The 16,832-nt window shown below is 48.7% G+C and overlaps 1 protein-coding gene and 1 pseudogene across 1 annotated transcript; both read right to left on the bottom strand.

Annotated features, from left to right (window-relative positions):
* Positions 1–1,704: 1,704 nt before the first annotated feature.
* Positions 1,705–2,742, bottom strand: LOC123184619 (uncharacterized). Its single transcript, XM_044596711.1, has one exon. It carries the CDS (start codon positions 2,714–2,716, stop codon positions 1,844–1,846), a length of 873 nt encoding a protein of 290 aa, XP_044452646.1. The 5' UTR covers positions 2,717–2,742; the 3' UTR covers positions 1,705–1,843.
* A 6,158-nt stretch (positions 2,743–8,900) lies between these two features.
* On the bottom strand, positions 8,901–10,494 carry LOC123184618 (mannose/glucose-specific lectin-like; annotated as a pseudogene).
* Positions 10,495–16,832: the final 6,338 nt, after the last annotated feature.

Raw genomic sequence — 16,832 nt, 5'->3', positions numbered from 1 at the left:
CCTCTATGACCCAGGCGGAGCAAACATTGTACGCAGGTTTTTTTGGCTTTCACCGGTTCGTTCTCTACCCCTCCTCCATGACTCCCTCGCCATCGTTTTTTTCGACGTCTAAATGCAATCCCTCCGTGGGGAAGTATGGTGTGAAGGAGAGAGGCCGGGATGGCGAAGGTGAGGTGGGCGTCATCCCGTTTTAAAGGAGAGGGCTCCAGCGAGAAATGTCTCACTACGGCGAAAACCGAGCGGAAGGGGAGGGTCCGACAGGAAAACATAAGGGTGTGTCATGGGATGGAGTTTTTATGTTGCTACACTAGATCGCGGGAACCTGCCGTCGACCTTGAGGTTGGTGTATGAGAGAGAAATAAGTTTCAATATCAATAATTTGTTTGATTCATTTATATACAGTATAGCCCGTAGCAACGCACGGGCGTTTTACTAGTATGGCTAGTTTGCATGTCTGACGCTGGTATGGGCTAATTTGCATGTCCAGGATGCAGAAGAGGAACAAAACAATTCAACGTCCAAGCTCGCATTAAGCAGTCAAGGTTAGATTTTCCATAGCATTAATTCTTGAATATTTGTGCAGTGGCATAGCACTTTATTAGACAGGTTCGCGCTTTGACAATGCTCTCCCGCTGTACCCCGCTATCTTTCTATTGCCACTACCATATATCATGTACTCCCTCTGTTTCTATATATAAGTCATTTTAGAGCGTTTAATAGAGACTATATACAGATGTATATAGATGTATTTTAGAGTGTAAATTCACTCATTTTACTCCATATGTAGTTCATATTGAAATCTCTAAAAAGACTTATATTTAGGAGCGGTTCGAGTAGTGATTTTTTCTGGAAAAAATATGCACTAGTAAATGCAAATTTGATTCATTCTTTTATCAGTGCACACGAATTGTTGATGACGAAACTGTTTTCTTCAAGAGCATCTCGTGGGAACGGGCATCTCTTCTCTCTTGTCAACAAGACATAGGCTTCGCCTGCCGTCGTAGACTGAAAATAATACCCGCATGATTCTTGTATTTGAATCGGACAATAGACAGAGCAAAACCTAAATAAAGACATCAAGCCTACCCTAAACTACAATGACTAAACGAGAAATGAGTCTTCACCTACATGGCCATGCTGAAGAGGACATGGGAGGCAGCGGGTAAGCGTGGCCGCGTGGGTAAAAGGAGACTAAGTTTATTATCCAATTAGCAGCTAGGGTTTGATAGATGCCAAACATTATTATTTTGATTACATAGTATTCGCAAGTTGGATGTTAGACATGCATATTCATATTTTTTTTTCAAGCTAGAGTAATCCAGCCGAGAGCTTAACTAGATTCTAAGGTGTGAGCAATACTTGCTCGTGAACATGCACGGTGCACATCACATATACTTATGTTTCTGGTACCGACACCGATGCACAATCGCAAGATAAACTAGAAGATAGAATATCGATGGAACTATGTAACCGGAAATTTTGCTTGGTTGAAGAGATTAATTTCAACTTGTCATCAGTAATTAAGTTTAAACCAGATACTGGTTGAAAAATTCTATAATCAAATTGATCAATTATTATTACAAGCTGTCACATCAGATCAGGCCTTCTGCATAGCATTACAAACAAGGGTCATCTAATCTGAACACACTACTACAAAGTGTTACATGCACAAGGTGCCGCGATCAGCAACTCATGTAGGAAGGATTCGGCATGGGCTGCATCCCGGACAATTGCGTATGCATGCCGGCGCCGGAGAACTGACCGTCGAGATGGCCCTCCAAGCCGCACACCTCGTCAAAGGCAAAGAACTCGTTGAAGTTGATGTTCTCTGGCAGCTCGAAATCTAAGGACTCGTCCATCGCGCCGGAGGATGGTAGCGTTGCTGCCACCGGCGCAACGCAACACCACCATCTCCACCGGCGAACTCATGCATCACGCCCGCTGGGGCGTCTTGATCTGAATCTGATGTCGCCCTGACCGGCCCTACTCCGCGGTCTCCGCCGGGCAAGAACCACGAGCGGCCGTTGTCTTGGGAAGAACCCAGCAGGTGATGATCCTCTGTGGCGTTCGCCGCATAACAGTAGCCATCCTCATCTTGAGGGAAAACAGAGTACGACGCTGAAACCTGCTTCTCGAGAAGATCAAGATCTGCTATGGCTTGCCAGGTGGCCGCGCGCGCTCCACCATCGTCGTCGCGGCCGTGATCATCGGGCACCCTCTTGCGCTTCTTGCCATGGCCACTGAACAGAATGCGATACAGCCTGACCGACGACGAGGCCAGATAGGGCGGGGATGTGACCGAGTACTCGTGCATGACCCACCCCGTGCTGCCTCTCTCGCCGTCCTTGTGGAAGTTGAGGTGGTACTTCTTCCAGGTGATCTCCATGCCGCTGTCGGGGACGATGAGCTGCTTGTCATCCACGACGACCTTCTGCCCTTCCCAGCACCCGCCGCCCGCGCAGGTCCGCTTGTTCCGACTCCCCTTGGTGTCGATGGTTTGCCCGTGGGCAAAGAAGAAAGCATCGTCCTCCCGCCCGTGTCTGTTCAAGAGCTCCCATGGCGGCGCGCTCAGAGGATCGTCCTCGAGGATGATGCCCTCCAGCGGGAGCTCCTCGCCAAGGAGTCGACGGAGCAGGTAGTATTCCACCGCCTCGTCGTCGAGAGGCTGCAGCTTGTAGCCCCGCGTGAGGCCCAGCACGTCGGCCGGCTCTACCATGGCGTGCCTGGAATAGATAGCTAGGATTAATGTTGCTAGGGTTTGGATGGATCGGGACTGTGCGGTGCGTGATCGGAAGGTACGTAGGTACGTTTAAAAAAAAAAGAGGATGACCCCGGGCCTCTGCATCTGGGCGATGCATACGGCCACTTTATTAATTATTATCACAAAACCTTACAAAGCCGTACAACAGCAAGACTAAAGCCACCGTCTAAGCAACAACTGTCGTTACACCTATCCAATTGATGAAGGGGCGCAGATAGTCTGGGCCTAGTAACAAACAGACATCGCAACCAAACCTAAACATCTAAGACCTGAGGTCCCAACCAGGACGCCTGCTGGGTATGGGGCACCTACCAGTCCGGCGCACTCCTCAATCAGGACGCCTGCCGGGTATGAGGCCGCCACAGCCACCTGCCACAAATCCATCTTCAGAGCTGTACTGTTGCATGTACCGTGCCAGGTCTCTCTGCCATCGACGCCACCACGACGCCCGACAGCGTCGTCCTCCTGTGCGAGTCCATCATTCCATAGCGAACTCCGAATCTGCACTGCGCCACGCCATCAAGATCCGTCGCCATCAGTGTGTAGGATGAAGCACCGCTCCATCAAAGAATCCGTCCTCTGGTCCCTCGATCACGTGTGTACCTTCAAAAATGACGCCCCAAGGGAGGAACGACACCAGAGCGCCGCCGTCATCCGATCATCCGATCTAGGGTTTCCCCCGGAGGTAGCAGAGAGTAGCCTTGAACTTCTCCACGGCGATGCCTTCAAGAAGGGAACGACGCAGATAGCGCTGCCACCGCCGGCCTTAGCAGAAGCCGAAGGAAAGTTTTCACCCAGATTAGTTCGAAGGAATCCAACTCTCCTGCACGGGCCGCCGTCACCACCAGCACCACCAGGCAGACCCTGGAGTGCCGGCAGATCAGCGAGCCAACGGCACCACCGCATCCAGATCGCCGGCCACGCCGGGCCGCCGCCATCCCCCGCGCCGTCCGGGGTCAGAGACGGAGCTACCGACCAAGCACAGGGACCGCCGCCGCCTGCACATGTCGGAGCGCCGCCGAGATCCCAGCGCCCGCCACCGCTTGCCAACACCAACCGTCGCCCGAGCACTGGCGCCACCGTGGAGCCATCAGATCGGGGAGGGAGACGTCGCGCGCCGACCACCCTCGCGGACCCCGCCGCACGCCCGAGCGCCGGCGCCACCGCGGCGCCATCAGATCGGGAGGAGTAGGAGCCCACGCATCGCCGCCCCGCGCAGACCACGCCGCCGCCATCGCCGCAGCGCCACCAAAGGGGAGCCCTGCAGATCCGCCGGCGGCCCGACCTGCCGCCAAGCCAAGCGCCGCCGCAAGGGCCGGCCGTCCCGCACCGCCCAGGAGCCTCGCGAGGAGGGAGGGAGCCCCGCCGCCGCCGACGCACGCGCGGGCTTTGCCCGGCGGCGTCCCCTAGCGGCGGCGAGGGAGAAGGAAGGCGAAGAAAGGGAGCGGCGGCGGCGATCTAGGATTCCGCCCGGGCCGCTCGCGGGAGCGGCAATACGCTCCGGTCTGGTGCCCGGGCGTACGCGCGGTCTAGTACGTACGTCTGATATTTATTATCCCCGGCCGCCCGGTGAGCAGATAGAACAGACTGCCATACGTATTCGGTCGATCACGTTGGAACTCGGATCCGCATGGAAATTACTAGCGGAGCCAACAAGACAAGGAACCACTGGAAAACGCTACTAGGGTTCCGCAACATGCATGATTTTAATATAGCTATGCTATCCAGGGAAATATGGAGACTCATCCAACACCCGAACTCTCTCTGTGCTAAGGTATTGCAGGCTCGGTATTTTCCGAATGGCCAGATTCTAGATGCTGCTCCTAGGGACGGTATCTCCTACTCCTGGTGCAGTCTACTTCACGGGCTACACCTTTTCCGGGAAGGGTATATTTGGAGGATTGGCGATGGTACTCAAGTAAAGATTTGGTCTGATTTGTGGATACCTTGGCCCTGGTCACGACGAGTCTTGACCCCCAAAGGGCAAAATCTCCTGGAGCGAGTTTGTGACCTCATCGATCCAACTACCGGACAATGGGACGAGCAACTGGTGAGAGACACCTTCTGGGCTGATGACATCAAACATATTCTCCACATACCGCTACGAGAGGGGGTCCAAGATTTCATTGCATGGCAGTACGATACCAAGGGTGTCCACTCCGTCAAAAGTGCATACAAACTCCAGCGTCAGCTCGAGCAAAACATGATGAATGGTGGTGTGGGGGGAAGTGATCCGAACCCTGGCAATCTGGACAGTGCTAAGGACGATTGCTGGAAGCGTCTTTGGAAGATGCCTTGCCCGAAAAACATCCAAATGTTCACTTGGCGGCTTAAACATGAATCCCTCGCTTTTCGCACAAATGTAGTACGCAAGGGTTATTGGAGTAATCCAAACATATGTTGGGTTAATTAAAATTAGTATTGTTGCAATCAGGCTTGCCGGTTATTAATGTATTGAGTCTGGTTAAGTCTAAGCATGATTAGGGTGACCGATGTTTACGTCAGTTCGGCAAGTTGCCGTACAGTTTGGAAAGTTTTCATGTGAATGCCTGATCATGTACGAGTTGTACTAGCTGGTTTAGGAATTAGTATAGTTGCGTCAGTTGATTGATTTAGGAAAGCGTCCGTGTACGAGTTAGCTAGCTATATTAGTACATATACGTGTCTTAGTAGGGTTCCTAAAGCTTGTCAAGGTTGAGTCGGTTTGAGTCATGGCTGGTACGTGTATATATGTACAGCCTAGGGCGTACGTTGTAATCAAGAGAAAAAAGAGAAAAGCAATAAAGAGAGGAATTAGAGGGTGCGAGACGCACCCTTGGCTATCCACTTTTGTGCGCGTGCGTTCGTGCAGTTTGATGTGATCGATCCTGTGGAAGAATTTTCAACAATTGATATCAAAGCAAGGTCGAGATGAAGCTGCGCTTGCCCCGGGGTGGCGACCAGATTAGCACCTCGGGGCGGGCAATACATTCGCTGGTGTAGCAACGAAGAGCGGCAGGCGATTTAGTCGTTGGTGTAGCGACAACTAGAAGCGAGCGATATAGTCGCCGGGATGCAGCGACGAGGAGGAGCAGGCAATTGTCGCTCGAGCGGTGACAAGGAGGATCGTGCAGTTGTTGTTCGGCGGGGCGGTGACAAGAAGGCGGCGAGGACGGAATGCCAATAATTGGTATCAGAGCAATTACCTAGGATCAGCGTGCAAGTTATTAGACTAGGAAAGTACCTAGTACGTACTAATACTTGGAGTAGTATGAGTTCTGGCGAGTTCATATATGGTGGACCCAATCGCCGACACAAAATGCTTGTTCGGTGGCAAGGCTGATGAGGACGGAGCACACCTGTTCATAAAATGCAAGTCGGCAAAGGAGGTGTGGAGAGACCTAGCCATGGAGAAGGAACGCATGGAGCCGGAGACTATTACGTCTGTGCATGTGATGATAGATTATCTCTGGGGTCTAGATATTAAAAAGCGGCTACATGTGCTCACCTTTTGGTGGTTGTGGTGGTTAAATGGGAACAAACTCAAAGAAGGAAAAATGCCTCTTGCGGCTGCAGAAGTGGCTAGATGGACCAGGAGCAATGTTCTCGAATATCTGCACATCTTCGGGGAAGCAGCTGACAAGGCAACCCCAGAGAGATGGCGACCTTCGGTGGAGTCTGATTATAAGATAAATGTGGACGGCTCTTTTGTTCCTGGTCAGCACCACGCCGGGTGGGGAGTCGCAGTAAGATCAAAAGAGCGCATCCTGCTATGTGCTCGGGCAGGGAGGAGTGACAACGTAAGCGATGCTTTTGTTGCTGAAGCCGTAGCTATGTCCCACGCGATCAATAGGGCTGTCGACCTTGGTCTGGTACAAGTAGAGCTTGAGACGGACTCGCAACTACTGGCTGAGGCGTTGGACTTGCGCAAGGTGGATTCTTTGGCGTACGCAGCTGTGATCAAGGACATGAAATACCAATTGAAGCTCTGATTCTCTCATTTTTCTATCTCTGTCTGTTGACGTAGCGCGAACTCGGTCGCTCACGAACTGGCTAACCTTGGTCGTTTGTGTGAACCTGACTACTGTATGCAGTGGGAAGCGATTGTACCTGCCCGAGTGGATGAATGTATTTTGGCGATCTGCCCGCACGTTGAGTAATAAAGCCATGTTGCTTTCAAAAAAACGTGCACACTTAAGGGCACGCACGCGTATGCATGAGACGCGTATACATGGTGGTATGGACTTTGCAAGATGACCTTTTACTAAGTATGCATGGTGAAGACACGGTACTATCTGCATGTAATATGGCGCCGTTGGCTCTTTTTTTTTAACTCGCAGCAAAAATGGCTCTGGTCTAGCCTCGAATATAGCTGTTGAGGAGAAGAATTGGAAAGCCATTTCGGCTGTAAAAGCTCCCAATAAAATGAAAGTTGTCCTATGGCATTTTGCTCAAGATTGTCTTCCATCCGGAGCACAATTACAACGCCAACACATCTCCGATGCTGCGTGTTGTTGTTTCTGTGGTCGACTGGAGAGTGTGGAGCATGCATATCTATTATGTCCGCGTGCAAGGGCTGTATGGGATGTGATCAAGGAGTGGGCAAATATCCAACTATAGCGAGGATTCGTCAGAGTTTCATCAACTACTCGGTAGGTTTTGTCGGCGAGCTTCAACACGTTGCAGCTGTGTCTAGGCCTGGCGTTTGTTAGCTGTTGTAGTTACCTTACTGGAGCTTGCGTGCCAGATTAGTGTGAAATCCATCTAGATCTCACGCCTGGTTGTCAGTGGGTGGTGCAGGCTGGTGGTCGTGGTCGTCGGGTTCAAGGCTTGGGACGTGGTCCATGGCGGTGCGGTGGAGGCTACTGGCGGCGTGCAGTCACTTGGCAGTGGAGCGTCGGTCCATGACAGTCGGCGGGTTAGGTTGCAGGGACGATTGGACGCTTCTAGAGCCCTTCTGCGGCAACATGTGGTGCCCGCTCCGGCATCTCTCTCCGGTGGGTAGGTAGCTGGTGCTCGCCATATGCAGTGATGGGCAGGGAGACATGGTGGGGTGATACGCTATAACTTTTGATTGTTCCATGCTGTTATATTATCAATCTTGAATGTTTTATATTTATTTTATAGTCATTTTATAAAAAAAATGGTACTAACCTATTGATATAGTGCCAAGTGTCAGTTGTTGTTTTTTGCATGTTTTTTACATCACAGAAAATCAATACCAAACGGAGTCCAAATGCAACGAAACTTTACAGAGATTTTTTATGGACTAGAAGACACCTAATGGGCCAAGACTGCGCCTGGGGGGTGCTCCGAGGAGAGCACAACCAACCAGGGCGCGCCAAGAGGCCCACGCACGCCCTGGTGGGGTTGTGCCCACCTCGGGTGCCCTCCGGACCGCCTCTTTGCTCTAGAAATACCCCAATATTCCAGAAACCCTAGGGGAGTCGACGAAAATCAATTCCAGCCGCCGCAGAGTCCAGAACCACCAAATCCAATCTAGACACCATCACGGAGGGGTTCACCACTTCCATTGGTGCCTCTCCGATGATGTGTGAGTAATTCTTTTTAGACCTTCAATTCCGTAGTTAGTACCTAGATGGCTTCCTCTCTCGTTTGATTCTCAATACAATGGTCTTTTGGAGATCCATATGATGTAACTCTTTTTGCGGTGTGTTTATTGGGATCGGATGAACTTTGAATTTATGATCAGATCTATCTTTTTATATCCATAAAAGTTATTTGAGTTTCTTTAATCCCTTATATGCATGATTGCATATAGCCTCGTATTTCTTCTCCGGTATTTGGGTTTTGTCTGGCCAACTTGATCTATTTATCTTGCAATGAGAAGAGGTGCTTGTATGATTCGCCCGTTCTTGTAAGCAGTTCTATGATGAAGGATGTCTCTGTTACCACTACAATCTTATGTGTGTCCTTTTATTTACCACAATCTCTAGTGAGAAATGGTGAGCACACAATAAGCTTACTGAAGACCTTGGGCCCTCCCTCTTGTTCCATTTTCCGAACCTGCATACAAAGTGGGAGGAGGACGAGGAGCAGGAGCACGGATGACGAAACAACCTCCTTGAGATTTCCTATCAGGTTAATTATTAGATGGTTGTATAGAAAATTATGCAGAGAAGATATGATTCGACTCAACTCTTACAGTTGTCATCACTTTACATGCATCCCAAGCAAGACGCATATATAAGCAAATCACATCCCACATATAAAACCGAGACTTTTATTCATCACAACAAAGCTAATTAAAAAAGCCAGTTGGGTGGCTTGATAGGATCTTCTAGACAAGAGAAAAGTCTACTAGATCCCTTCCGCTTATTCAAATTGATTGAGAAATACACACCGGAAATAAGAGCATTAGCCGCTAGCTAGTAGCTTAGAGAGGGTGCACGTAGACACCAAGCGCGTCGAGATATATCCCACTGCGTCTGAAGAAGCCCACGATGCTGCTATTCTTTTGCACGGGTATGGTGAAAGTGGTTCCCTTCGCTTGTCCGAAAGGCCCATATGTCTTCACGTTGGTGACAAATTTCAGTGATGTTATTATGTTGTGGTTGTCTCTGCCATAAAGGCCGAATGTTCCGGAAACTTCCTTCACAAACTCAGAAGTGCCGAGTACGGACTGCATTGCACAAGAATAAATAAGTGTTTGTTGCTTACATATGAAACTGAGAAAATCACATAAAATTTCATTAAAAGAGTCCACTGACCATATTTTGTTTTCCTCCAGAACCTCCCCAAGGTCCAACAGCTGACCAGCTTGGTCGACATAAGAAAATTTGATTGAATCAATGATGGTGCCGCTTCTGTGCCTCGACGATGTCTTTATCTGAGCCTCCATTTCCACCCCATGGTCCAACCTTTGTGGGACGGCTCTACAATATGATAAGACAATTATGTGATATTTTCTTGAATAAAAGGGACGCGGACACAAACTAATGAAGATTTAGGTGAAGACAAAAAGTAGTTGTATATGTTGGTTATTCATCTCACCTGTGAACCTTTAAGCATGGGACAAAATCCATGGACAGTGAGCTCTATGATGTTACCGTCGCTCCTTTGCTCATGGAACTTTTTGTAGATGACACCGGTCGTCATAGCGAACTGTCCTGTCCCACCAACAATAGCCCACTCACCTTCTTCAACGGATATCCCCATCACTTGAAGCGTTGATCCCTTAAACCTATATCACGTTCAGATGTGGTTGTTAAAAAATTCAAAAAAATAAAATTCAAAAAAAGATGTGGTTGTTAACTGTATCATGCACTGCAATATACAGTATTACCTAATGATACAATCATCTGTAGTTTAACTAATCAACATGAAGATATATTGCTTCACAAAGATATATATAACCATGTATGAATGCATCTGTGTACGTACCTTTCAACCTCGAATGTTATGCTGAAAGTATTCTGCCAGTTACCGGCATAGATATGCAGGCCTTGTGCACGCGCAACAACGGTGGCGCCGGGGCTAGGGCCATCACATATCGGCCAGTTGTTAACGACGGTCGCACCCAAACCGGTAGTAACATTCGAGTCTACTATGCCTGACTGATTCTGGTTTGAACCAAGGGGAGTGTGGAAAAGGTACAGGCTGCGGAAGTTGAGCTCATTGCTCTCCACGAACGCGGCGCGGGGAGTTATCTGGAAATTGGCCATGGTGACTAGTGAGTTGGGTGGGGCTCTGGTTCAAGGGATGTTGTAGGCTTATGAGATGCTAGTAGATTGTTGTGTGTGAGAACTAGAAGGCTGGGAGTCGTATTTATAGATCGCTAGCTAGGGCCAATGCCAATAGGAGCATGTCTAGGATTAGATGGAGCGAGACATCCCATGATGTTTTGTGCATGTGAGGATCAGCCATGTGCACCACGAAGACGCTAGGATGCATACGAGGACAGAACTGGTGGTGCTGACTCATCCTTGTGCATCACGAGCACCTTTCTCACCGGCAACAGAATCACTCGATCTCAGCTTTGGTGGCAGTAAGGAGTAAAGGCACGTACGGGCAACGCTGCATGCTTTCTTGACTAAGGATGTGCACCTCGTGCATCACGAGCTCATGTGCTCCGTGCTCACAATCAGGATAAGATTTTTCCTCCAAGGCCATCATTAGAATACAACGATCCTTAGGTGCACCTTGTTAGTAATTTGGTACTACCTCCGTTCGAAAATACTTGTCGAAGAAATGGATCCAGAAATACTTGTCGGAGAAATGGATCCCGGACGGAGGCAGTATATATGATTCAGTTTTAAAATGAGATTTCCCTCTGAATGGGAACTTGTGGAATCCTATAGGATGGACCATGAAATGAAGGGCTGAAGTTGATTACTACATGTTCAAGAGAGATAGGGTCGTACATCGCGCCTATTTTGAAACTTCAGAGCCCAGGTGTCTTATAAATTTTTGATTCTGACAAATTATTTTTGAAAAAATTTCAGATGATCATTCAGTACTATTTCTCAATAATAACCTTAATAACTGTAAAACTCACTATCCCTTGATAAATTTTATATTCATAATTCAGCCCGTTTGCGCGTTTTAACATGGCATAATTAGGACAACGTTTGCTATTCGAGACTCGTGCATCACGAGAACCTGTCTAACCGACAAGAGAATCACTGCATCTCAGATCTGGTGGCAGTAAGAAATAAAGGCACGTACGGGTAATGCTGCAAGCGGTGTTGACTGAGGTGTTGACTGAGGACGTGCACCATCTGCATCACGAGCCCTCTCCGCTCAGTGCTCACGGTCAGTACAAGATTCTTTTCAGGGAGGGAATCACTACTGTACAAATGGTGTTGCCGCTAACAAGGAAAACATACTGTTAGGCTTGTCCTACTTTTGTAAGTTGTGGAAATCCGATGGGATGACCATGAAATGAAGGGCTGAAGATGATTACTATTACAGGTTCAAGAGAGATTGGGTCGTGCATCACGCCTTCCCTTTTTTTCCTAGTACTCCCTCCGTAAAGAAATATAAGAACATTCTAATCCCTCCGTAAAGAAATATAAGAACATTTAGGGAGTAGAATATAAAGTGTGAAGTATATATGGTGTGCCTATGTGAGAAAACAACAAAACAAAAATGTATTCTGATAATTATCGATATGTGTATGTGGCATCCTATGTAAGATACTGCTCATGAGAGTATTATGGTTTAGCAAAATAATAGCCCTCTTATGAGTTTAACTACATTTACGAAAATTTCAATTAACAAATTAACTATTTACAATATATGAGAAAGAATTTGCACTCAGCCTACCGGGAATCCAGCTCGGCTCTTATATCGAGAGGTATTCATTTAACATTTTTCCCAAAATGTGCATACATATTTTTCCCATCAAATTCATGTAAAAAATAGAATAAAAAACTATGTTCTAAATATTTTAAATTAAATTATTTTCTTTTTTCATGTAAGTACAAAATATATGCAAGAGAATAGTGTAAATTCACACTCCCTCCGTTCGAAAATATAGTAACTGTGCGCCCCACGGTGGCACCCGGCTTATGTATAAACCATGTGGCAGACGAGGCACTTGGCTTATTGTTCGACGAGATTTTGTCGTAATTTTGTGCTTATCAATTATAAAAATATAGCGTTAATACGTGTGTACAAACAAGTATATGCTAGAAATTAAGATTACTTGGGCACTTCTGTTATCAGACCCCGCGCCCATCATGTTTCCCGGCATGTCTCAGGTTCACAGAAGCTCACGTCCCAGGGAAGACTATAGGAAAAGATCATGAAAGGGCTACCTGACCCAACACAAGTTGGGTTCGGTGTGTAGCCACATGGCAACCCTGGGTCGTGCCACCAAAAGCCCCAAATAAAGTGCCAGAGGGTTTTCTTAGTACACATAGGTGAATGGTTGTCTTCCAAGTTGTGAAGGTGGGCCCCTGAGCAAGTGTGGAAAGTGATCCCCGAAGAAGTGCAAGCAAATCTCCAAAGTGAAAAAATACTCATGAAGTCCAAGGTAATGCAGCCAGCCCATGCAAGCAATCCTCACAATAGAGGAAACCTCAAATTCCAAGAAGCAATCAAAAAGTTCCAAAAGTGCCAAGAAGCAAATCCGGCAATCTTGAGTGGTAGGGGAACCACTGGAAAGAAGGCGGAAGATAGCCATTCACCACCCCTCATTAATGCATGAAGAAAAAAATAGCCAAGTTGTTATCCCAAAACCATCACCCTTATGAACCTCACCTAAGTCTCTGGGCTCTTGAGGCATTGCGTGGGGGGGGGGGGGCATGATCAAGCTGTGGGGTTTCTCGATACCATGATGGGCTAGGGTATGCTTTTCTACTGCCTGTCAGAGGCATCTCTGAAGCACGGTGTCCCCATACACATAAACTAAAGCTTATTCAGTTCTTAACTTGCTGATGGTCGTTTCGACAGTCCCCAATGATAAGCCCTTTGGTAGCCTTTATTGATGACACATTATAGCTAGTGATTGTCAGGAGGGCCAACATCTTCATCCAATCTAAGAAATACTTCATTTTTTATGACATTACATTCCATAAATATGCTTGCATGCACTCTTTTGTTCATCATCAGTGCAGCCATCACTAGTTAATGGCGCACACGTTGAGCCTGCACCGACAGGATGGCTACTTGGACAGCAACAAAACTGTGTCATGATAATGTCGATGACATCCTGACATTTGATTGTCTACCCCAATATACGGCAGACACTGGGGCAGCGAACCCGTGTGTCCACAATGTCGTCGACAACATACTCCATCAACATTGGGGGCAATTGCATCAGTTCATCCAAGACGTCGCCGACGGCGTCTTGGCTTCACCAACCTACTCCATCGACATTGGGGGTTAACACTCATGTGTTCACGGGGTCGTCGATGACATCCCGACATAGAGCTTTCTACACCAACACATGCCATCGGCACTGGGGGCAGCGAACCCGTGTGTCCGTGACATCGCCGACGACATCTCGGCATCGAATAATCTACACCAACAAACTTCATCAACACTAGGGGCAGCAACACCAGTGCGTCTATTACATCGCTGATGATATTCCGGCACACTGTTGGTCTACATCAACATATGTTGTTAGCACTAGTAGCAGCAACACCCATGCACCTACACCACCGCCGTGGCACTCCGGCACCCTTATCTTCAACAACAACGAAGCGAGTTGAAGTATATTCCGGCACTCTCTGTTCTGATCACGCTGATGGGATTCCGGTGTAGAATTTTTTTCTACCTCGGCCACAACGTCTTGGTGTTACCTCGATGATTACGAGGTGACCCACCAATGGCTTTCTAGTATCTCATCTACATCAACGTGTCAACTTCACGGGAGCAGTGCAACGCGCCAGTGCGGCCAGCGTGAATCTATGAAACCCTTCAATTTAGCCGGGTGGCACCGCGACAGTTGCGGTCGCGGCTAGATTGATAAATTTACTTCAGGGCACAGCATGGTATTTTGCCGTCAAATGAAAAAAAAGAGGTTGTATTGTTGGCTGGTACCATAGCTGCTACATGGTCACAACAAGTTTCCTCGTCATGTAAGTGAATTCGCTTGCACTATTCTTAATGCATGACTGCGACATAGTCTCATCTTTATGTCCGAAGATCCACTTCCTCGGCTATAATTTGGGGGAGTACCTAGAACTCACCTAGATGAGATATAATTTGGTCTCATTCACTTGGAAAATAAGAACATATAACATTCACGTCAGCACACACGCATCTTATAGCATCTTATAGCATCACATACAATGGCTATAAAAGATGAATGAGACCAAATTATATCTCATTTAGATGAGTTCTAGCAAAACTGATAATTTGGAGTGCCTCCTAGGTGTTCTAATTAATGCTGAGTGATGGGTGCACCGCACCAACACACGCGCCCATCGCCAATGTGGCCGCTAAGACGCGCCCTTGCCACTGATACCTTCGGACGCCACAGGGCTGTCAAGAGAAGGACCTCAGGATACATGTGTACATGGCCTCATTGTATGCAGACATTTCCTTCTTGTATGAGTTGAAGAGAAGTTGGGACGTGCACGTACCTCGTGCGCACAAGCAAGTTCTGACTTCATTAATCATGATAGCAATCTCAAGATAATCCAGCTGCTCTCGTGGTAACTAGTACAAGCACATGTGGTGGGAATTCTACGACTAACTTCGATGCTATCTCGCCACCAGGGCTGCTGATCTACTCGGGCGCAATGGTTGTTGCGGCCGCCGCCAGCCAAGCACACTCGCTGGCGCGGCGCTGTGCAACATCAGTATTTTACCTTCGTTGCCCTGATGAAGAGATACATATACCTGCTCCTGCACGCCTCATGGTCCTCCGCCTTGATGATGGAACAAACAGCAGGAAGCATTGAGGGAAGTTAATCATAGTTCTCTGCATGCACACGTACATTTTTTTTTTTGAGGGAACATGCACACGTACATGATATGATGAAAATCCCATGCGTGCATGCGGCTACTAGCTAGCTAAGTAAGTAGAGGGGCTAGTTGGCTTAGATTACCGGTGCAGGCCCATCAGGCCAGGCCGAACGTGCCAGCCGTGACCATGCGCAGATCTAGCTGCTGCACCGCACGCACAAAGGATAAGTCTCAAAGAGATAACGTTCTTATCATCTCCATGAGAATAGCACCTGCCGAACAAGTCCTCCGCAGCGTCCGCGCATCTCATAGCTATCCATTGCCATGACGCTGGCCTATATAAAGGCTGAGGCAGCAGCCACGAAGAGGGGAGGGGGGGAGCCGTACCAGAGAATACGCCCCGGGAAAACACATACACAAGAAAAACCATAAAGAGAAGGAAAAGAGCCACGTGCCCACGGTGGCGGCGAGTACGGCGGCCTTGTTCGGCGGTGCACGTGCACCAGACCGGCGAGAGGATGCCGCGGCGGCGGCGGCGGCAGCAGCGACACCCGTCCAAGCTCCAAGATGCGACGGTAAGACCGCTGCGTCAAGTCAAGCTAGCTCTTCACATGAGCGTTTGATCGAAGACATCTTGCGTTGCATGGCACATGCATATAAGGGCACAAGTACAATTCCTTTTCTAATGATTCTTCTTTTATTCTCAATTAGCAAATGTCAAAGATGGAGATTTGAAGGCCATCACGAGATCACATCCAGGAGGGCGAGGAGACGCGCCCACGGCGGCAGCATCGACGAGGAGGCGCCCAGCAGAGACACGCACGGAGAGACGCGCCCACGGTGGCGGCGGCCAGCAGATGGACGGAGGAGCCTACAGAGGAGGCCCCGCTGCGCCCTTGCGATGAGAGAAGGAAAGCGGCGGCGACGGTGGCGGATGACGCGCCGACTTCGGTTGCACCAGCGCATGGACCAGAAGCAACCGGTAGCCGTATGGCACACCGGGACAGCACAAGGAGGAGGCTGCGGCCTACACGCGCCGACGCACAAACGTCCAGCAAAAGCCTCATGCCATTTCCATGGCGTCGATGAGATGCTCGGTGGCAACGACGTCGAGACTCGTACCAACAAGCCCTAAAAGCATCTCCAACAGGCGCCGGTCGTGCCACGCGCAAAATACAAATATGCCGCGCGCGCATCGGCTGGTTTGGCGCGGCGCGCAGCGCTAGCTCAAGCGGCCGTGCTAAAATGCAGCGCGCGCGCGTGGCTCCAGCAGCGCGTCAAAATGCACCGTGCGCGACTCGCAGGTGCATTGCATATGCTATTTTTTAACACAAAATGATGAATATTTTCAACATAATAAAAATTTCACACAAACAAGTTGATGAAGTTCATGCCCACAAGTTTAAAATCATGCCCATAAGTTCATCCAACCAAGTTCAAAATGCAAATCAAGTTCAATACACAAAGGAAAGACACATCATTCCTCGTCCTTGTCCTCGTCTTCGTCCTCGTCCTCATCTTCGGAAGACGATTCTTCCGCCTCCGAAGATGAATCTTCCTCCCTCTCCTCATCGCGCACCGCATCACGTGAAGCTCCGATGGTGTTGGCAAGATCTTCAACGGCATCTTCATGGGAATGTGTGCGAGGAGGCTCATCAAAAGACATTCCGCCCATGGCGGCCGGAGGTGCACCCATGCCTCCCATGAGAGA

This window comes from Triticum aestivum, chromosome 2A (assembly GCF_018294505.1).
Source record: "Triticum aestivum cultivar Chinese Spring chromosome 2A, IWGSC CS RefSeq v2.1, whole genome shotgun sequence".
In the NCBI taxonomy this organism is placed as follows: Eukaryota; Viridiplantae; Streptophyta; class Magnoliopsida; order Poales; family Poaceae; genus Triticum; species Triticum aestivum.
Note: the sequence above shows the minus strand (reverse complement) of the source record. Positions and strands in the feature narration are given on the sequence as shown.

Excerpts from the sequence above, each read along its gene's own strand:
- LOC123184619 (XM_044596711.1), bottom strand. The coding sequence starts at position 2,716 with ATGGTAGAGCCGGCCGACGTGCTGGGCCTCACGCGGGGCTACAAGCTG.